The following is a 23514-nucleotide window of genomic DNA, read 5'->3' on the forward strand; positions in this document are numbered from 1 at the left end:
CTAAGTCTATGTTTAATAAGACAAAGTGTTGCTATATATTTAGCACATTGTTGTACTCGCTCGTCTTCAAACTAGCATGGACTAGCAGCTAGTCAACAAACCGGTGCTGCCTTAAAGGGCTAGGCAACACATTGCTTGGCATTTACCAAGCCTCTGTGCTTTACCTCAAGCCTGTGTTTTGGACACCTCTGTGCACCCCCTAGTCCTGTGCCTCCTCCATGCTTTCCAGCTGCACCCCAGAGCACCCAGTGACCTCAGACAAAATCCTGACTCATCCTGATTCCAATATCTGAATGCCTCTGAGACAACCACATGTACACTTCTGTATTTCCTGGACTGTGTCTCTGTGATACAAACCCGCTTGTGACATGTTATATGTAAAAATTGTTAATCAATACATAATTTGAATAAATTAATTTAATCACAGTATAGTGAATTACAGTCAATGTCCTTTTTTAACTGCATAATTTAATTCAGAAATACAGTAAAAACTCTCTGCTGGTAATTTCAGGACCAGTGAGTCATCTGTGAAATGATGTAAAAAAATAAATAAAAAATTGAGATATATATATATATGCACATTGTTGTACTCGCTCATCTTCAAACTAGCATGGATAAATCAAACTTGAATTAATTGGTTGTATTGTGGAAAAATGTGAAAATCTCCTTAAAACACAGATTTTGCATACGTCCATAAATATAATACTGGTTTTAATATTTCAGTATAAACAGCTGACAATGGAATCATTAACAAGCTCACAATATTTTTTTGTTTCAGGCTATATGGCCATTAAAATCATAGTAATATCTTAGACATTTTGGAAAGGATTTTTTTTTCACTAAAGAAAAAAAAATTATCTTTGCCAACACTAGACCATTGAGATATTTTGTCTCTTCCAATGTGCATGCTCAGCATATTTGCCTCAATTCTGCAGTCTCCATGCTGGAAAACAACACAAATTAGAATACGAATTCTAGCTCAAATGTTGCAATCATTTGCAGCTTATACTGTCCTATTGCTGCATAACAGCCTGAAAAATAAACATGTAGCACTCTTATTGATATCAAAATCCAGCAATAACAGCCATTGAGCAATTAAAGACAAAAATAAAACTTACGCGAGGCTCACCATGATGGAAGTTCCTCACTAGAATGCAGAACTCTCCGCCGTGTTCCCGGGACCTAATCAGCTTTCCCAAATGGGATCTCAGCCTCACAACTGACAGGACCGCTGCGGGCACCTGTTGAGCTAATCCGGCGATGGTCCTTACCGGACACCGAGGCAAATCTAAGCCTAAACCCATCAAAGAGGCGCTCACCCGGGCCTCCTCCAAGATGGCAGCGAAAGCACAAGCTCAAGCACAGCAGCGTAACAGCCCCTCATATTCAACGGATCTCCACAGCGACGAGGAAGAGGATAACATTCTTGATCAAGGTGACCCACCTAACATGTCCTCTTCAGGTATGTCACAATCTGACTTTTTGTTACACATGGAGACTATGCTTAAAAAAGCCCTTAAGGCGACCTCTGACCAGATCACTAAAACTAACACGGGAGATCAGAGAACTAGGTCAGAGGACCGCAAATCTTGAGACTCGGGCTGATGATATGAAGCTAACTCTCCGTAAACATGCACAGGAACAAACATCGCTCCGTGAGGAGAATGCCATGCTGCTCTCCCGTCTCGAGGACGCAGAGAATCGCTCCCGCAGGTCGAACCTGCGCCTCCGAGGTATTCCGGAATCAGTGGATGATTTACAAGCATTCACACTGGCCCTGTTCCAGGAACTTTCGCCATCAATCCCTGCGGAACGTTTAGAATTCGATAGAATTCATAGGGCTCTCACCCGCCGTCAAGTGGACGGGCCTCCGCGTGACATAATTATCAAGTTCCACTTTTTTAAAACAAAGGAACAACTCCTTGCCTCTGCCCACAATAAGGATAATCTTGCCTTTCAGGGTCACTCTTACCAGTTATTCACAGATTTGGCCCCCCTCACCATTGAAAAGCGCCGCGCCATGAAGCTGCAGCTGCAAATCCTCACCCAGCACCAAATCAAATATACATGGCGCTTTCCCTTCGCTCTCCAATTTACCTACAAAGGTCAGCAACATACTTCGACTACACCGGAGGCCCTTCAGAACCTGCTGGAAGCTCTTCGTCTGACTCCCCCAGTTCAACAATCGGACACTGCCCTTCCACGCACCCCGGCCCGCCCGGGACCTTATCCTTATGCGGCTACCCCCAAGCGGGACGCGAGCCTTGCGCATATCCGCAGCAAGCTATACCAGCCCCAAGGTATTTTTACCCCGCTGAACTGACTGTGATACACCATGGTACCTCTTTTGCCTCCTGGAAGGTTCCTGGAACCTGTTTTCTCTCAGAGTTGGATTCTTACTCATTGCGAGATACCACTACTGTTAGATGATTGTAGTTGTTTTTAGTCCTCTTCTAACAACGTAGTAACTATGCCATCTTTCTCCCCCCCACCCCTTCCTTTCCCCTCTCCCCCCTTCTCTTTTCCCCTTTCCCTTATTCCCCCTCCCTTCCTTCCCCTTTCCCCTCCCTCCCAGGAGGGATCCCTCCTATAATGTATATGTCTTTACTATAATTGCTAGACAGATGTATTCATTTATATGTTAAAGTTACTTTGTTGTTTATATAATGTGATCCCAATTTTGATCCCACTTTTCCCCCGGTGCACGGCGGAGAGCTGTCACTGCCCCCCCCCTACAGTCCAGTGCACTCTCTCCCTGACCTGGTTTCGGGCTGGGGAGACGGTGTACATTGTTGTCGGGCGTCTTTAGTCTGACTTATATTAGGTATATATATGGTTATATTATGGTTCATGTACACGCCTTACGTGAATTTCTTTTCTTACTCCTTCTTTCTCTTTCTTCTTTTCATTCCCTTACCTCCTTCCCCCCCTCTTTCCCTCTCTACCCCCCTGGTCGGCGACCTGTGAACCCTTGGTTACATAAGCTTGTCCTTTCCCCCGAACGAATATGGCCCCCCTGAACATCTTGTCGTTGAATGTTAAAGGGCTTAACTCTCCAAACAAGAGAGTCAAAGCGTTTCGCTCCTTTGCGACCTTGAAAGACAGTATAGTTGCACTTCAGGAGACCCATTTCTCCTCTCATAAAACCCCCAAATCATTTAGCTCTAAATACCCACAAGTCTATACCGCCTCAGCGGCGACAAAGCAGAGGGGAGTTCTTTTAGCCATACATCGCTCTCTGCCCTTTATCCCTACCTCTGAAATTAAAGACCCGGAGGGCCGCTATATAATTCTGGTTGGCCTCCTCCAAGATACGGATGTTACTCTCGTATATCTTATTATGCCCCAAATAACAACCCTGTTCCTTTTTTTTCCCATCTTTTCCAAACGATTAAAACCCACTCCAAGGGTACTCTACTGGTATGTGGAGATTCCAACCTGGTAATCCACCCTCATTTGGACAAATCCCCTTACACCCCAGAACACTGTTCAATTTCGTCCCATTCTCGCAGTTTACTGCAACAGGCCTCCCTACTTGATTCCTGGAGGGAATGTAATCCAGTTAGGAAAAATTTCACATTTTATTCCAACCCCCATAATTCCTTTTCCAGGATTGATCATATATTTGTACCTGTTGCATCCTCTCCCATACTTCTTCAATCCCATATCCATACGATCACCTGGTCTGATTATTGCGCTGTCATTACCACAATTTCATCCTTGATCCCTCAATCCACGGATAAGACATGGTGCATGAATGATAAGCATCTAACTAATCAGTCATTTTGCTTAGACATCCAGGTAGCCCTAGCTGAATATCTGCAACATAACGCCACCCCGGGAATTTCCCCCATCCTGCTCTGGGAGGCACACAAGCCTGTGATCAGAGGTAAATGTATCCCCATCGCCACACACCTTAAGAGGGATAAAATCCTGAAAACACAACATTAAGAAGCTAACTATAACAGGTACTTATTACAGTTTCAAGCTTCTCCGATTGCAGATAATAGATTAAACATGGAAAAGGCCAGATTAGAACTGGACCTGCTCCTGGCGGAAGCAGCTGATAAAACTATTCGAAGTTTCAAACACACTATTTACACTAAGGCCAACAAGCCTGACACCTTCCTAGCATTACGCCTCAGAAACCCAGAGCGTTCATTTAAACCTGTCAGATTAAAGGTCGGTAAAAATACTCTCACTAGCAATCCGGTTAAAATAGTGTCCGAGTTTAGCAAAAAACTAGCTAAACTATATGAATCTACCATCCCTTGCCCCTTGGAAACTGCTGATTCCCTATTCCAAGACCTTCAGATTCCCTCTCTTTCTAACGCTAGTCGGGATGTTATGGAAGCCCCGATTACCCCACAGGAAATATTACATGCCATTCGAACTCTGAAACCACACAAACGACCCGGTCCAGATGGACTTTCTAACTCATATTACAAAAAAATTTGCTGACAACCTGGCCCCATTACTGGCAAACGCATTTAACGCCCTTCTTAAAGGTGGATCCTTTGGTAGAGACACGTTGACAGCTATTATATCAATGATTCCTAAACCCAATACTGATAGTACGCTCTGGTCTAACTATAGGCCCATATCCCTTTTAAACACCGATATCAAGCTATTAGCCAAAATATTAGCCCTGCGCCTTAACCAATTCATCTGCAACCTGGTCCATAAGGACCAAGTGGGATTTATCCCTAGACGGCAATCTAGCGACAATATACGTTGGGTGGTTCTTTTGCAGCACATCGCCAGGTCTCGTAAAATCCCAATGCACCTCCTTTCTCTGGACATTCGAAAAGCTTTTGATACGATATCCTGGCCCTACCTGCATTATATTTTACAGCGTTGGGGCTTTGGCCCACATTTTCTTCAGTGGGTACAGGCCCTCTACACTCACCCGGAAGCGCACGTTAAATATTCGGGCTTTGCTTCCGATAGGTTCCCTATTCAACGTGGAACCAGACAGGGCTGTCGTCTTTCCCCATTAATCTTTTCCCTAGCTATAGAACCCCTTACGGCCTTAATTAGAGCAGACCCCAATATCAAGGGCTTGGACATTGCCTCGATGTCACACAAACTTTGTCTATTCGCTGACGATGCCCTTTTGTTTATTACCTCACCCCATACCTCACTACCGAATCTTTTCCACCTTTTGGATAAATTTGCTCAGGTTTCCGGGCTAGAAGTAAATCAAACTAAGTCACGGGCCCTCAACGTGTCTCTGCCATCGGAAGTCTTTCACAACTTACGAGAAAATTATCCTTTTCAGTGGTCTACGTCCTCCATACCATACTTCGGTGTTAAACTTACCAGTGACCCTGCCCAGCTGTTTCAAACTATCTCCCTACGCTACGCAGCCTCACATCCCTCATGACCTCCTGGCAACCACTCTGTGTTTCATGGTTGGGCAGGATCGCGGCCGTGAAAATGACTTTGCTACCCAAGTTGTTATATCATTTTAGGGTACTCCCGGTCGCGATCCCCCCTTATTTTCATGGAGTTATGCAGAGTCGCATTTTTAAGTATATTTGGGGGTCAACAAGGCCTAGAGTCTCCAGGCAGATCCTGTTTCGCCATAAGACGCAAGGTGGCCTGGGTGTACCTAACCTTAGGCTTTACTTTTATGCAGCGCAACTGGCCCAAATGATGCTATATCATGCGACCAGTGAGACACCTCTGTGGGTCAGCCTCGAGACTGTAGACGTCCACCCTCTGATTATATCTAACCTATTGTGGTTGCCCTCTCTAGTGAGGAAATCGATTAGCAACCCTATTACTCAATTCTCCCTAAGGCTGTGGGACAAGATAAGGGCTACCTACAAATTACAATCTCCACATTCCCCTTTACTCTCTTTTTTCGGCCACCCGAGTTTCACCCCTGCTTACTCGGACCCCTCCTTATTCGATTGCCTGGTCCCAAAGAGGTCTCACTAGAGTATGTGACCTGGTATCGGGTAACACAATTTTAAAGTTCCCAGTCCTGCAAGCCAAAACTAAGCTCCCCCATAAAGAGTGTTTTCGATATCTTCAAATAATTCACTTTGTCCAATCGACCTCTAAATCATGCACTGACCTAGGCCAGCTAACTCCTTTTGAGAATATTTGTAAAACGGACCCACATTCTCCTGGTATGATATCCTGTCTCTACTCCTATCTTTCCTCTAACTCGAACTCTCTCCCATTGTACGCTAGTTCTTGGTCTCATGATCTATTCCTAAACCTTGACCCTGAAGCATGGGGCAGAGTTTGGCTCAATACCAAAAATTCTACTCAGACTATAATTGCAGCAGAGGCCAACTATAAAGTTCTAATGCGCTGGTACCTGGTTCCGGCCAGGATATCCAGGTTTGTGCCAAACTACTCTCCAAACTTTTTCCGGGGTTGTAACGAGCCCGGCACACACCTTCACATATGGTGGACCTGTCCGGTGGTGACGGATTTCTGGATGGCAATTTTTCATATTCTTTCTAGGCTTTTACAAAACACCCTAGCTCCAGACCCAGCAGTAGCCTTACTAAATTTAGTACCCCACAAGCTTACCCGGCCACAAGCACGGCTCCTTTTACAGGTAATGACGGCAGTGAAACAGACTATTGCGAAAGCCTGGAAGTCTTCGGCTCTGCATTTAACCGAAGTTAAAAATCGGGTCACCCAGGCTATGATCCATAGCAAAATCGAAGCAACTATTCTGGATAAACTCCCACTTCATAGAAGGACTTGGCAGCCGTGGGTGGATCACTTCTTACCCCCAAATTTTGATCATCAACTCTTAGAACCATAGCCTAAATATTAGATCTAACCTAGGGATTCCCTAAAACCTCTGGGGATGCCAGGTCGCCCGCCGTCCCATCCTTGTCCCCCTTCCTTCCGCTTTCCTTCACTCTTTTTCCTTTTCTTGTGTCTGCTCCCCGCTTCCTCTACCCCTTCTCTTTTTGCTGTTTGACTTTAAAGTCTTTTTTGTGTTTGCTCTTGAAACTATATTATAGTAGGGTAAATACCCTTTACGTGGTTTCTGCTCCCTAGTTCTGGGGATGGTTCACCCTACTACGGGGTCTCCTGATGTTAGGATTCCCCCCTAGTTTATACCAGATCCAAAGTAGAAATCTCACTAAATCACTCTGGTAGAGCTATTGGACCCTGGACACTTTAATTTGTTCTACATTGTTCTTTATTGTAACCTCGTACTTTTGTTGATGGCTGTATAATTATGTTGCGACTGTTCTCAATTGTACGATCTCGTTTGTTTGCATAATTTTGCCTTTTATATCTTAATAAAATATTTGAAAAGAAAAAAATAAAGAAATAAATAAAAAAATAAAACTTACAGGCCATAGGAGGAGTTAACAGCCAGACTAGTTATCTGCTGAGGAGGTTCACCGCTGACCCACACAAGTTGTATCACCAGTTCTACTTGATAGCCAGCTGACTGTTTTAAAGGAGTGCTTTTAACTCTGAAATGAAAAACATCAAACAATTGCTTATACCACTCTTAGAAGATCCATATGCATAAGTTTTGTACAATGACACAGCAGGTCCTCAAAAGGTAAATTGCACTGTTCTTAGAAAAATAATGTCAAGGATAATTGAAGGACTTACTTTAAACAAGGTACATTGTCACGGATACCATCAGAAGAACTACTACTTGTGGATGGATGAGACTGCAGAACAATGGGTTGCGGGTTGGTTCCTCCACTGGGAGTTGACACTTGTTCAATGTCTGGAGACTCTAGATCATTGATTTCATAAAGCAATCGCACTTCCAGCATCTAGAATGCAAAAAATGAGATGCTAAGTAAATACAGTACAAAAAAGAAACCACAAAGACTACATTTTAGATTAGTGATTTTAGAATCATTTACTATTTCAGAAACTTTTCCCTGAAAGCATTGGAACCTCTAATGTGAACACAACATATGCACATGGCAACCTCTTGCCATATGAGAATATCTTTGGTATTACATTCGAATATGCAGTACAGAATATGCACTGTTCTTTTTTTCTTTTTTTTACTTAGATTTCATGTACTCATACTATACCAGTGATGGCGAACCTTGGCACCCCAGATGTTTTGGAACTACATTTCCCATGATGCTCACTGCACTGCAGAGTGCAAGAGCATTATGGGAAATGTAGTTCCAAAACATCTGGGGTGCCAAGGTTCGCCATCACTGTACTATACAGTCTTGTCCTGAAGATGCGGCCTAGAGCCATGAAATGTACTGACCATTCTGGAAGGGACTCTGCAATGTACACTTATATCTAGCATGTTCACAAATTATTATGTTCACTGTGCAAGCAAATAAGCTAGTCAACAAACCGGTTCTGCCTTCAAGGGCTAGGCAACACATTGCTTGGCATTTACCAAGCTTCTGTGCTTTACCTCAACCCTGTGTTTTGGACACCTGTCTGCACCCCCTAGTCCTGTGCCTCCTCCATGATTTTCAGCTGCACCCCAGATCACCCAGTGACCCCAGATAATTATGACTCATCCCGATTCCAATATCTGAGTGCCTCTGACACCAGTGCCTGCATGTAACCACAGGTACACTTTTTTATTTCCTGGACTGTTTCTCTCTGCGATACATACCCATTTGTGACATGTTATATGTAATAATAGTTAATCAATAAATAATTTGAATACATGTCATTGTTTATTTTTTAATCATGTCCTTTTTTTAACTGCATAATTCAATTCAGAAATACAGTAAAAACTCTTTGCTGGTAATTTCAGGGCCAAAGAGTCAACTATGCATTCAAATATATATGTGAAAGTTCTAGGTGCTCTTTGGTATAGAAGACAATCGAGGCAATGCTCAGCTACTGTACTTTTTCTGCATATATCTTCATAAAATCCTCTCTAGTGTATTTATTGCTTTTGTTTAAATTATTTGGTCTTTTAAGTTTAGTCCCCCTAAACACCGTGGCACTGTACATTTTACTATGCTATTGATAGTATGGGAATAACACAAATTGGCAAATTCAAACATCATGCTGTATATATATATATATATATATATATATATATATATATATATATATAAATATAATATTTTTATTTTCTTATTTATTTTCATTTATATTGCATGAAGCTTTACAAAAGGAATTGTGATTAACACAGATTTATACATATGCAAAAATAACCTTAAGTTGCAGAGTTCAAGGTAAGCATCATCAGATAAATACTCAAATGAAAGCAACAGCTTAGGTAAAGAGCAGTCAAGCAATATTTATCATAAACACATGACTACCATTCTTAGTTTAGACAGGCCCTAAAATGCTTAGTTCCCACAAGAAAAATAATGTAAACAAAAAATTATTTTTACCGGGATGACCTCGGTTGTCACTTCCTGTTTGCTGAACCTATAGATTATTACATGGGCTGAAACACCTGCAATACAGAGTATCCTGCTTTCAGGGCACCAGGAAATCATCTGGATAGCATAGGGATCCTCATCAACGATATCCGTGCTGGCCTTGTCCTCTTTGTTTTTCGATTTCTCAAACACTTTTGCAGTCTTTAATTTGTACAACATTTGCAAGTTTACTAGAAAAAGAAACGACAACATAATTGGGCATATTGTAATCGGTTCAAATGGTTCTGGAACAAATTGTTAAAAAGGAAAGGTCAAACTAGATCATTACTCTCCTACTGTATGGAAAGGACACTTGTTTTCTACCAATTGTGGAAATCTTCTTTAACCCCTTAACGCCAAAGGGTAAAACAAATCTTAATGCCCAAGAACAATTTTGCAACTTTGACGTGTTAGTAAAACCGTACATCACCACAACTACTTTGTACATCCAGGTGAATTATAAAACATCTCTTTTTTTTCTAAATTTAGCAGTAAATTTCTTGTTACTACCATAACCTACCAATGAACAAAATAAACTCTCCTGCTCCAGACGATTGCAATAGGAAGGTACGCAAATACACAGCCCCATGCCAAAAAGCCCAGTGCAGTGGGGCCACATATTTGTATCAAGTCGTCGTCAAGAGATGAAAGTGCACTTGTGCCCACTGTATTTATATATTCTCAACAAGCAGTAAAAATCACCTCATTACAAACCCTCATTGATCTTTGTAGTTATAGTCTGCAGAAACTCACCTTCAAAGTTTACAGACACCCCAAATCTTGGTTCCTCTTCTCTTATTTTCTACGGCAGTCTGCTTTGGTAGCTTTCTAAACTAAATAACCAGCAGGTTCTTGTAAGTGGTTAGAAACTGACAAGAATACAACTTTAGCTTTTCTGTTGTGACCTTTAGCTCTGGTTCACACCAATTCGACTTTGAAATGGCGCTACTTCAGCGTAATTTCAAAGCTGCAGATCAGTGTGTTTTGCATCGGCGATTTCATTGCTGCTTGTGACTTCATTTAACAGAAATCGAAGAAAGTCGCAATGAAATCACAGAAAAGTAGTGCAGGAACCTTTTTCTGAGTTGCAACAATTTGAACGAAAATAGGGTGTAAATGGTCACTTAAAAGTGTTACTAAACCCAGGATCCTGCATTTACTATATCTGGTCTCTCACAGTACACAATGTGTCTCTACACAGTATAGCAGCAGTCTTGTGACTTCTATCAGTGTCCAGCCGAGCACTGGTTAAAGCTTGTATGAGGAGTTTTCGTACATCTCTGACTGTCCTATGAGGCTGCATTACTCCTGACCCTCGGTCTGGAGAGTGTTGATTAGCCCTGTGCTGAGCACATGAAAAAACAAAAACACCTCTCTAGCACTACAGACCAAACTAAGTATGTGCAGCGTACCCCCAATGCTCAGTACTATTAGGAGATGGATTGGGGACTGTGGAAGTAGGGGAGGATCAGATGAAGACAGGACCAAACATCCTTTTTACATAATGCGCAGGATTAGCTTCTTAGGTTCCAAAGTGAGTATAACAAGCATGCTTTACTGCATATATAGATTGATTTTACTGTTGTGAGTTTAGTAAAACTTTAACAGCTTCCCAACTGGTCACAGTATATATACACATGTCACGGTAGGGAAGTGGTTACGTCAGGGGGTGAGAAATGCTTAAAGCGGAAGTTCCACTTTTGGGTGGAACTCTGCTTTAAGAGAGTGAGGTTATTTTTAATTCAAAGCAGAATTCCAGACTATGGGTCTAATGTATCAACGTGTTCACTAGATAAAGTGATTCTTCGCTTAATCAGCTAAGTTGGCATCATAATTGCCCTGAAATTTTCTGTTTTCTGGCTGTAGGGAAATGTTGGCAGTTCTTCGTAATTTCACATTTATATACTGGCCCCTATATGTGTAACCAAATCACAATTATTGATACAACTACAAGTGATGTAATCACTTCCAGTGAACATTTATAGTCCTCTGTCCGAACATTGAAATTAAGATAAAGCAAAGCTGAAATATGTAGTGAGCAAATGTGGCAGTCACAAAGTACATGTATAATTTAATGTATGTATACAATGCAAGTCTATAGATAGAAATATTAAGGCGCATCACCAAACAAAACTTTAAAGTGATACTAAAGTCTCTATTTCTTCCTTTAAAAATAACAAACCTGTCATACTTACCTGCTCTGTGCTATGGTTTTCCATAGAGCAGCCTGGGCCCTCTTCTCAGGTCCCTCTTCAGTGCCCCCATAGCAAGCAGCTTGGCAGAGCCGAGCCGCAGGTCCATGTGTCCATTCAGACAGGGAGCTGTGGTTCAGCCCTGCCCCCCTGTCTCCTGGCTGGCTGACAGCAGCGGGAGCCAATGGCACCACTGCTGTGTCTCAGCCAATCAGGAGGGAGAGTCCGAGGCGACCAAGGCACTTGTGCACATCACTGGACAGAGATGGGGCTCAGGTAAGTATTAAGGGATCTGATACACACAGAATGTTTTTTCTATCCCAATGTAAACATCTGCCTTTACAACCACTTTAAACCTCTGGCAGGTTTTATTGCCGAGGCTTCAGTAGGGAGATTTTTCAACGCCTTCTAATGACAAAGACTTGGAGAAACACCTGTACACGAGGTGAGAAATCATCTTTAATGGGGACAGACAGCAATATAAAGCTGATAGATGTCTAATTGTACCTTCCTTGCTGTTTGTGTCCTTCACTTCTTGTTCTGGTGACATTGTCAAAATGTCCAAAGAGGATGGTAAAAACTGAAAGAGGTTCCAGCCTTTATTCACTGACCCACTGGTTGTAGATACAAATATAGTACTTGTGTAGGCAAAACTTTGTTTTGGATTAGGGAAGGGCCACACCATTGCCAAGTGGAATAGGTGAAAAAGATCCTTAGGAGTCCAAAGCCTTTTCAACTGGTTAAAACAAGCAGTGCAAAGCCAATGCATTTCAGGGGCCCAAAAATCCCCTTTCATCAGGCTTGGGTGAAATGGCAGAATGTTAAAAAAAACTCAAAAGTACTCCTGTGCAGAGGATGCGAGAAAGAGCGGTCAAGGCTGATGTTCTACTATGAATATTTAGCCATTTCACCCAGCCCTAATGAAGGGGACTTGTGTGGCCCCAAAAAAATGTTGGCTGTCCTCTGCCCTGCCTGTCAGTTGAACAAAAACAAGACTTTGGATTCCTAAGAATTTTTCATTTGGTGCTTGGATTTCTCAACTTGGGTGAATGCCTCTCCTGCTGAATTCCTGTCTTTAAAGTGGTTTTAAAGCCTCAGTTTTTTTTCCGCCCCAACACCTTAATGCATTCTCCACATTCAAGTAAAAAAAAAAAGAAAACCGTCTAAGTTTCCCCTTCCCCCAGCCTCCCTCCTTATATTTACCTGAACCCAATTTCGCTCCAGCACAGTGCATTAGAGTAGCAGCTCTCAACCTCTTCAAAGGGCAGATTGATAGTAGTAGGAGCCATTGGCTCCTGGCCGCTGCTGTCAATCGAATGCTCTAATGAGGAAGCAGGGGGGCAGGGTAAAGGAGCGAGCCTACACAAGTACTCCCCTTAAAAGCAGCTTGCTAGGGGGGATGCTGAGGGGGGGGGGGGGGCAGGAGTGCTAGCAGGAGACCTGAAAAAAGCAGGATCGGGGCTACTCGGTGCAAAAGCATTGCACAGAGTAGATAAGTATAACATGTTTGTTACATTTTGAAAACGTGAAAACCTGTGTCCAAGACTCCTCTACCACTACATTTGGAATTTTTTATTGCCATCTTTCATTGCCAAAAAAGAAGATTTTGATACTGATAAACTTTAACACGTATTAATTAGGGCTGTTACTGATTAAAATTTTCCTGTTCGATTAATCGTTTTTTTTTTTTATCGATTAATCGACTAATTTCGATTAATTATAATGCACATACAGTTTTTACAATTTTTTTTATTAAACTTTAAGAAAAAGGTAGAAAGTTAGTTTAACTTTAACTGTAATGTCCACATTTCCCCCATACTCCCCCCCATGCTGTATTGTCCACATCTCCCCCCCATGCTGTATTGTCCACATCTCCCCCCCATAAAGTACTGCCCACTTCTCCCCCCATAAAGTACTGCCCACTTCTCCCCCCATAAAGTACTGCCCACTTCTCCCCCCATAAAGTACTGCCCACATCTCCTCACATCTCCCCCAAACCTTAATATTCATGATTGTCTGCTCTGTCTGGAATAGACAGCAGGCAGGCCTGTCCATCCTCAGAGTTGACACAAGCAGGCGGGCGATGATGACGCCAGCGCACGCGTCTAGGCCGCCGTCGGGTGGACCAAGATGGCTGCGGCTCCAGAGCTAGGCCGAAGCCGCGACCTTTCCTATGGGCGAGACCGCGGAGCTGACTCCGTGGATCGTCCTCGATCAAAATTATTTTGATCGATCAAAGAAATTAACGATTAATCGAACAATTAATCGTTAATTTCCGCAGCCCTAGTATTAATAAAAGTTCTATTAGGATGGTTATAGTTTTTCACAACATAAAAGTGTTCTAAAAAGATGATTAGAGTGTGTGTGTGTGTGTGTGTGTGTGTGTGTGTGTGTGTGTGTGTGTGTGTGTGTGTGTGTGTTATAGCAAAATGATGTTTTAGCAGAGAACAGACCAGGCACTGCCAGACATTTTGTCTAGGTGTCATTTTGAATTTTTTTGAAATATACATACAGGTATATGACTAGATTTTATTCTATACTCATCGAACATTTATCTTTGCTAAAATGGTTGCAACACAGATACTGTTCGTTAACAACTCTAATATTGAAATAACATACTTGCTGAAGCATCCCAAAATTTGATCGATCCATCTGCATGACTAGAATAGAAAAAAAAAAACAACACACACATCAATAACTTTTTTAATAGTAAAAAAAAAAAAAAAAAAACATGATGGAAGAAAATAATCAAATATTAATTGTCTGTTTAAAAAGGCAGAATTGGATTAAACTAAGAATAAGTCTTTTCTTTTCAGTAGAGAAGATACAAGAGGGAAGAAGATTGATAAGACACCCTGGGTGACTCTAGATCAGATGGCATCCTCAGATACTGTCCAGGAATGTTTTGAGAGATATATATATATATATATATATATATATACATACATACATATACACACATACATAGATATTATATATATATATATATACACACACACACACACACACACACAGACCCCTACATTCCCATATGTTATTGTGCCTACCTAATCATTTAAATTTTTTAGTTTATGGCTTTTGAATGTGAAGGTTTCCACTGACATATCTCCCTGATGCGAAGATACCTTGATTCCATTTTTAGCTTTAAGTCATAGTATGCCATTTAAAATATGGGTAATTAGCTCTTTTAGCAGTTTAAATCTGCTCTTAAAGTGATACTAAAGGTTCCTTAAAAAAATTAAAAAAAAATAAAAATAGGTTGCATTAAGGTGGAAAAACACTTACCGTTAACAACCCCTCTAAGGCATGCTCACAAATGCTTATTTACAGTATATACTGTACATATAAGGTCTTTGTGAGTGAAACACAGTAGTGGACAGCTTTCCGTGAATGTTCGTAAAAAAATAGTACTTTTTTTTCAAGCAGGTTAGTGTTAGGTTCTGAAAGTGTAAGAACCCCTTGAGAGCTTGATGCTGCATCCACTTATGCAGGCAGAACTTTTTTTCAGGCTAAGTACTGGCACCTCTGCCAAAAAATGGAGAAAGTTGGGATTATGCTTAAATAGAGCAGCTGGCACCAGCTGTGGCGTGAGCAGGTGGCCGTATTTGCGGATGCTGCTTGTCGCTTTCAGGCAGTCCTGACTGAGTACTCTCAACTATGCTTTGCCTCTCTGTATCACTGCATTGATAGGAACCTGGTGCTTGTCTGGCGGCAATAGCTCTTGAAGGCTGTGCACCCTTGAGATAACCAGTGTCCTGTGGTATCCTGCTCTTCTGCAGCTGCATTCATCCATCTGGCGTGGTTAAACAGGGGAATTTGAAGTTGGTAGAACACTGTACTGGGGGAGGGGAGAGATTTGGGGTATAAGGTAATGTCATTTTAGTTCCAAAAGTGACCAGTGAGCCCTGCACTCTACACGCAGTGCATGCCAGAACCCTGCACGGGCTACACTCTTGAACCCCGCACGTACAACACTCTTGAACATCACTCCTGGTATTTATTGCCCCCTTAAACCATCCCACGGTAAGTGCAGGAGGAAATACGGCTGCCTCTTAAATGTTTTTTAGCCGATTTGGAATATTGCATTAAAGTACTGTGTCACAACAGCAAGCCAAGCCTGGGGTACAGTCCCATTGAGCTCAACTGGCAAGTTTTAACAGTTGATGCCGCCTGGGAAACTTGTCATGTCCAGTTAAAATTGACACATTGTGAAGCTAAGCCATGGCAATGTGTACCAACCAGCTGATATGTTCATTTAGGTAGTCGGGCGGTTCTTTTAATTATCCTTTTAGTACACTCCCACTATTAAACACAATCTGGTCATGCCCATTGTTCTCCATGGCATGCATATATGGACTTGGTTTTCTACTGTAACCAAGGGTGGCTGATAATTTGTCACACTGTTTTGACTTTTTAAATGTAAACCAGGCAATTATTTTGTTTTGGGTATGGCAGCGTCTTCTAGAGATGAGCTTGATGTTCGGGTCAAACATAAGATCAACTCGAACATCTGATGTTCGCTCGTTCGCAGATTGCAGTGCATTGCTGTATGATGAGTGTTCAAAGCATGCACCTGACCTGCATGCTTTGGCCAATCACAGCGCACTCTGCTGAGAGAGACAAAATTGGCCAAAGGCAGGGTGCCTTTGGGCAATCATGGCTCAGGGGGACTAAGTCCATGCCCCACAATATATAAGGCTGCTTACACGGCGGCTGTGTGTAGTGTTGTTGGCGTGGACAGAGAGATAGCTTCAGTTGGATTAAGCAGGCCGTTTATTCAATTATTGGCAGTGTATTTGATAATATATATTATATATACACACACACATACATACATACACACATACATACACACTGCATCCAGTGTAGCCTATATCAACAGTGCATTTGTGGTGTACTGTTTCTAATACACTTCAAGCGTGTACACAGTATTTAATGCAGTGCGTCGTTTCTACTACACTTCTGATGGTGTACGCAGTACACAAAAAAGTGCAGCCGTAATACAGTTTCTATTACAGTGCAGGCGGTGTACACAGCATCTAATACAGTGTGTACAGTTTCTACTAAACTTCTTGTGGTGTAGATTGTAAAATGGCTGCACTGTATTTTATACTGTTCTACTACAGTGCAAGCGGTGTGCACAGTAGCTAATACAGTGTGTACAATTTCTACTACACTTCTGGTGGTGTACACAATACAGTGCAGCCGTAGTACAGTTTCTAATACAGTGCAGGCGGTGTACACAGTATCTAATACAGTGTGTGCAGTTTCTAATACACTTCAGGTGGTGTAATAAATCTAAATATATATTTTACACATACACTTTGCATTCAGTGTAGCCCATATACACAGTGCATTTGGTGATTTATAGTCTCTAATACCCTTCAGGCAGTGTACACAGTATATAATACAGTGTAGTGTGGTGTTGCAAAACAAAAAATACATCATGTCCGGAAAGGCCACCAAGGAGAGGCAGATGCTCACAGGCCACTAAAAGAGGGCAAGCAGCCTCTGTGTTTACAGTCAACAGTGGTGGCCGTGGACATGGTACATCCTCTGCAGGTGGCAGTGGGGCACACTTGTCCTTTTTTTCTGCTGCTGGCCGTGTTACACAACATGCAGAAGAGTTGGTGGAGTGGATAACAAAGCCATCCTCATTCTCGGTCACCCAGACTCAGAGTAGTTTGCCTTCCAACGCAGCTGCCAAAGCAGCCTATTTCACGGCTCCTTGTCCACAATCACTCCTTACATAGCCCCACCATCATACATGGAGGAGTCCCCAGAATTATTCTATCACAGTGTGAGGTACATGCTGCTGGAGGATGTGTAGCGATTTGAAGGCTCCGATTTTGGTTCCTACGTTAAGGAAAGGAGTAACGTGAGCCTAGAAAGGGGGTGCCACAGAAGGACAAGTAACCGACGGTGTTCCCCCAGTTGCAGCATACTGCCAAGTTTGCTCCAGTGACGAGGAGGGAGGGGATAATGAGGTTATTGACTGTACTTGGGTGCCTGAAAGAAGAGAGGAGGAAAATGAGGAGGAGGCAGCACAACTTCAACGAGGCAGGGTGTCCTCTAGGGGAGAAATTAAGGGCAGCCATCCTATTGCATCACACCACAGAGCTCCGCAGGTGCAGGGTGCTGCTGATTCCCCACTGACTTTTAAAGGTTCATTGGTATGGGTCTTATTTGACACGTGTGCAGCAGATTGCACTGTTGCTGTTTGCAACCTATGTCTGAAGCGGATCAAGCATGGCCAGAACAGTAGCCGCTTGGGCACCACATGCTTGACCAGACATATGACGACCTGCCATGCAGTCCGTTGGCAACAGCACTTGAAAGACCCACATCAAAGTAAAAGGCGGACTTTTCCTTGCTCCTCATCTGGGATCTCCAACCCTACTATACCTCGAGTCCTGTTAAAATCCTGCCCCGAGAGAAATGAAGGTATAGCAATAGGTGTCCCAAGTATTTGCAGCCAATCTGCTAGCAGTACACCACCAATTGATTTTAGCAGGCAAAATTTCCCTACCCCAGTTGCTGAACTGTAAAAAGAAATGCGGTCCCAGCCACCCACATGATCAGCGTCTAAATGCTAGCTTGGCCAAATTGATAGCACTGCAACTGCTGCCTTTTCAGCTGGCAGACTCTGCCCCCTTTTGTGAATTTGTGGAATGTGCTGTACCTCAGTGGCAGATTCCAAAGCGCCATTCCGGCTCTCTACCAGAACGTGGAAGGCAATGTTTTGGCTTCTTTGGGCAGGGCGGTCAGCAGTCAGGTAAATACTACAGATGACTCGTGGTCCAGCAGGCATGGGTTGGGATATTACCTTTCCTTCACAACGCACTGGGTAACTCTGCTGGCAGCTGGCAAGGATGCAGGACAGGATTCGGTGTTGTCGGTGCTTGTTGCACCCCCCACGTCTCCAAAATGCTAGTAGTGATTCTGCTACAGCTCTCCTCCACCCCCCAGAGGTGCCCTGTAAGTGTTCAAGGGGCTATGCAAGCAGTCAGGCTAAAAGATGCCATGTGGGGCCCGAGTTGGTCTGCTTAGGGGACAGGAGCCACACTGGGGGAGAGATTTTGTCAGCTCTTCAGGGGCAGGCTCAGAGGTGGTTGACGCCACACAAGCTTCAGCCAGGAATGGCTTTATGCGACAATGGCACCAACCTCCTCTTCCCCTCTGACACGCACACTTGACCCATGTTCCATGTTAGGAACACGTCCTCAATGTGGTGGTGCAGCGGTTCTTGAGCAGATATCAAGGCTTACAAGATCTCCTGAGGCAGGCCAGAAAAGTCTGGTAATTTCCACCGGTCATACAATGCCAGTGCTCGGCTGCTGAAATTCAAAGGGAATGCAAACTGCCCACCAACCGCCTCATTTGTGACATGCCCACCGGGTGGAAGTCAACGTTGGCAATGCTGCAGTGACTGCACACACAGCAGAGGGCCATCAATGAGTATCTGTGTGATTATTATTTGCAGACCCTGGGAGGTTACCATTTCCTGGTGCTGGACAATGTGTTATGGAGGCTTCGTTCAGTCAGAGGAAAAGCGGTGGAGAATGTGTAAGGCTGAACAATGCCTTTAAACAATTTTTCAGTCCTCAGCGCCAAGGTCTAAATCGGTTCAAGCAACCATCGCCAGCGTCTGCATTACATGGTGCAGGAATATCTAGGGGCAATATCTAGGGACTTGGACATTTCCAACAGAGCATCCACTGGGTTACTGGGTCTTGAGGATAGACCACCAGCCAGAACTTGCTCAATACGCAATTGGGTTGGGCTACTGGCCTGTCCTGCATCCAGCGTGCTGCTGGAGGGTTTGTAACAGATCAAAGAGTGTGCCTGTCCATAGACTCAGTTGATAGGCTCACATTCAGAAAAATCACTCCGTTTTGGATCAGCAGCTATCAAGCACCTTATGCTGATGTAACTGATTGAATTTGCTATGGATCTGGGATCCCTTGAAGACTGCCTATGCTGACTATCCTATTCCTCCTCAATCTTGATACTAGCTTCCGCCAATATTTTTGGTTTAGTGCACCACCAACACTCAATTTTTCTGCCCTTGTTTAACAGGGGCATGTAATTAAAATTTTGGATCTGATATTTCACAGCAGGGCCCCTTCCTGTGCCCAACAAGAGTATGTGTGAGAAGTTAAAGGTTTGTGGCACCACCACCACCCAAGGCCCAATTTTTCTTCTTCTGTTTAACAGGGCCATTAATTTAAAATTTTGATCTAATATTTCACAGTGGGGCCCGTTCCTGCCCCCAAGAGTAACTTTGAGGGGTTACAGTGTTCTGGTACCACCAACACCTAAGGCCCAGTTTTTCTGCAGCGCATATACGGCAGGCCATATAGTATATATACTGCTGTTCAAAGTATATAGGGTGGGGACCCCTATGCCATTTTCTTTTATTTTGGTGCAGGGCACTTTCACCCCCTTCCTGCCCAGGCCAATTTTCAGTGCTGAACATTTTGAATGACAATTGCGCGGTCATGCAACACTGTAGCCAAATTCAAATGTGATCTTTTTTTCCACACAAATCGAGCTTTCTTTAGGTGGTATTTGATCACCTCTGCAGTTTTTATTTTTTGCAATAAACAAAAAAAAGCGACAGTTTTGAAAAAAATAGGATTTATTTTGTCATACTGACCTGTAAAATCATTTTCTTTGAGTACATCATGGGACACAGAGTTGGGGTAATATCCATTACCTGCTGGTTATACTTCATCTCCAGGTGAATGGACACTGGTAGACCAAAGGACTTTAGACAGGAAGTAATCCCCTATACAACCCCTCCCATACAGGAAGTACTTCAGTTTTGTAGCAAGCACTGAATAATCAAAAAAAGGGGGGGGGGGGCACTGTGTCCCATGATGTACTCAAAGAAAAGGATTTTACAGGTATGTATGACAAAAAATACCATTTTCTTTTTCATACATCATGGGACACAGAGCTAGGCTAATATCCATTACCTGCTGGGACGTCCCAGAGCAATAGCCTTGAGGGGAGGGAGACACCTTGCCAAACATAAGCCATCAGACCTTATATGGCAGCTCACAGTACACTGTGGCCGAAAGCCAAATCCTCGGCTGCTCGAACATCCACTTGATAACATTTTGTGAACTTATGCACTGAAGACAAGGTAGCAGCCTTACAAATCTGAGCCACAGATACTTGATGGCAAACAGCCCAGGAGGTTTCTACACCCCTGGTAGAATGAGCTCTCACCCTAAAAGGAGGATCTTTACATTTCAGACCATATGCCTGAATGACCAATTGACGGACCCAATTGGCAATGAAAGCTTTCTGCCCCTTCTTGGGTCCTTTTGGTAAAACAAAAAAGGAGTCTGATCCTCGGATCGCCGCAGATCTATACAAATAAACCTTGACTGCCCGGACAACGTCCAAAGAATGCAGTCGTCTCTCCTCCGCCGAATGAGGCTGAGAGAAAAAAAAGAAAGCAAAATAATGTTCTGATTTAAATGAAAGGCCGACATAATTTTTGGAAAAAATGCACTGCTGCAAATGCCTGGTTCAGAGCCTGCTCTGTGTCCTACAGCTGCCTTCTGGAAGCACCGCATGCTTAGCACACACAGCTTAAATAAGCTGGCTGTGCACCGGAACGTTCTGTGCATGCGTGCACACATACGTGTGCGGTCCCGGTGAATGAGCGTGGCTGTATTTGCGTATAACTCAAATCTTGTATGGTCAGATAAAGGCTGTGGTGCGGCAAATCCGCAAATCCGCCGCTAAACAAAATGCTAAGCCCAGCGGTGCTCTTGCGAACGTACGCATGCCCTGGCAAACCAAGGAGAAATGGCGCACTGTCATGCGCCATCATACAGGTAAAGGACAGCCAGACACAAGCAAAAAAAAAGGTACATTTTACAAACACCCACAGCTAGCATAAAAATCCCCCATATGGTTACCGCACACAGGTGTCCAGCCTCTAGCTAGCTTGACTGATGTCACTGGGACACCCCACAATAAGTAAATAAAGGGGTTTCACGTACCCGTCCAGGCACAGGGCAGCTTAGAAACTAAGAGCCCAATCTTCACCCGTCATGGCGGATTCCTGTCACTTGAGGACCTTCAAGGACTGGGTACCCTTTTCATGTTTTCACAGCACTGCAGGAATGCCTTAGCGCAGTGGTCTCCAGGATTCCACTTCGCAGGGTCCAGCACCCAGAGGCCGCATTACAGGCAAAAACCTTGCACGATCTCGAGTCTTCTTTGCGAGGCTCAGGTACCTAAGCATATAGAGCCTGTGTCAAATTGACCCAGCCAGTCAATCCCTTAATTCATTTAAGAACCGTTTGTGGGACTAGAGACCTGGGGATCAGAGAGCTCAAGCAACTGTGCCATCCACCTTGCAGACACTGGCCTCTACTTCCTGTATGAGAGGGGTTATATAGGGGATCACCTCCTGTCTAAAGACCTTTGGTCTACCAGTGTCCATACACCTGGAGATTCAGTATAACCCAGCAGGTAATGAATATTAACTCTGTGTCCCATGATGTATGAAAAAGAAAAAAAACTATATTTTTTACTTTTTGCTATAATAAATATCCCAAATTAAAAAAAAACAAAAAACAATGTTTTCCTCAGCTTAGGCCGATGTGTTGTTCTTTTTACTATGACTGTGATTTTTTTTATCATGACTGTGACATTGCGGCGCACAGATCGGACACTTTTGTGAAACCATTGACATTTATACAGCGATCATAAATAGCCACTGATTACTGTGTAAATGTCACTGGCTGATTACTGTGTAAAGGTACAAATAGGAGGCATTCTGATTGGTTGACACTGTCACATGGGCAGCCCCAACCAATCAGAACCTGCGTAGCCCCTCCTGTCATCACTGGAGAAGAGGAGAAAAAGCTGCGGAGATTTCAAATCAAGTTACATGTGTCAGCTTCAGGTACAGAGGGACTGGGTGAAATTTCTGTAAAGACGAACTTTCACTTTAAAAGTACATTCAAGAATTGGAACAAAAACACTGTTCTAAAATTAAACAAACTTAATTAATGTCTCATTGAATTCAATATAAAACTAAAAATCAAGATTTAGGACTGGTCCCTCTATCGATACACATTCAGTTATTTACAATGGTTAAGAGTTCATAACCACTTTTGACTTTTCCACTTCTACTTCAGCATATAACCATATAACCTATATTTCCCAAAAATTGCTTTATATATATATATATATATATATATATATATATATATATATATATATATATATATATATATATATATATATATATATATATATATATATATAAATAATGTTTGGGGGTTCTAAATAATTTTCGAGCAAAAAATACTGATTTTGAACTTGTAAGCAACAAATGTCAGAAAAAGGCTTAGGCTCTGTTCACATCTTGGCATACTGGGCGACACAGAATCGCAAGACATCTGTCACCCAAAAGAAGCTGTTGTACTACTTTTAGACAACAGGCGTCCCACGTTTCTGTTTGCAAAATTTTACAGCGATTGTCGCCTGACGAATCGCTGCAAAACAGAGCCGTGTTTGGGGTGCTACTGAAAGTGACAGGGAACGCACGGGTATCCCACAATTTACTGACATTTCAAATAACGGGCAGAATCGTGGCAATTCCACCCCCGATTCGGAACACGGAAATGGCAATGGAGCCTCTGTCTTTGTGGTTAAACTGACCTCATTTACAGACCAAAGTTCATTCCTTTGATCTAAAAGAAGCAAGACATATTGTCTCTCTTTTATCTCAGTGCTGGGCAATGTTGTGATAAACTTGGCAGGCGGCTTTTTTTTGACAGCTGTCAGCTGTGAGCAGAGAACAGCTCTGCACTGAATTGTGGAAATGACAGATTAAGTTCGTGAGGGGGTTGAATCCTGATTGCAATTTTTTTTAGCCATTAATCATACAGCTCTAGTGTATGCTGAACTGAAACCTGAGGGGA

The 23514-nt window shown here is 43.0% G+C and overlaps 1 protein-coding gene across 3 annotated transcripts in view; it reads right to left on the reverse strand.

Annotated features, from left to right (window-relative positions):
• Positions 1–23514, reverse strand: part of STXBP5 (syntaxin binding protein 5) — a 641864-nt gene that overhangs the window by 135011 nt on the left and 483339 nt on the right. For all 3 annotated transcript variants that reach the window (XM_077486344.1, XM_077486342.1, XM_077486345.1), the window contains exons 14-17: positions 14177–14217; positions 9336–9556; positions 7609–7778; positions 7338–7463 (exon numbers count right to left, since the gene is read on the reverse strand). In XM_077486344.1, coding sequence (XP_077342470.1) covers positions 7338–7463; positions 7609–7778; positions 9336–9556; positions 14177–14217 — 558 coding nt within the window. The remainder of the gene's footprint in view (positions 1–7337; positions 7464–7608; positions 7779–9335; positions 9557–14176; positions 14218–23514) is intronic.

The sequence above is a fragment of the Lithobates pipiens genome, unplaced genomic scaffold, assembly GCF_037356315.1.
Source record: "Lithobates pipiens isolate NorthernLeopardFrog02 unplaced genomic scaffold, aLitPip1_a1.2 Scaffold_18, whole genome shotgun sequence".
In the NCBI taxonomy this organism is placed as follows: Eukaryota; Metazoa; Chordata; class Amphibia; order Anura; family Ranidae; genus Lithobates; species Lithobates pipiens.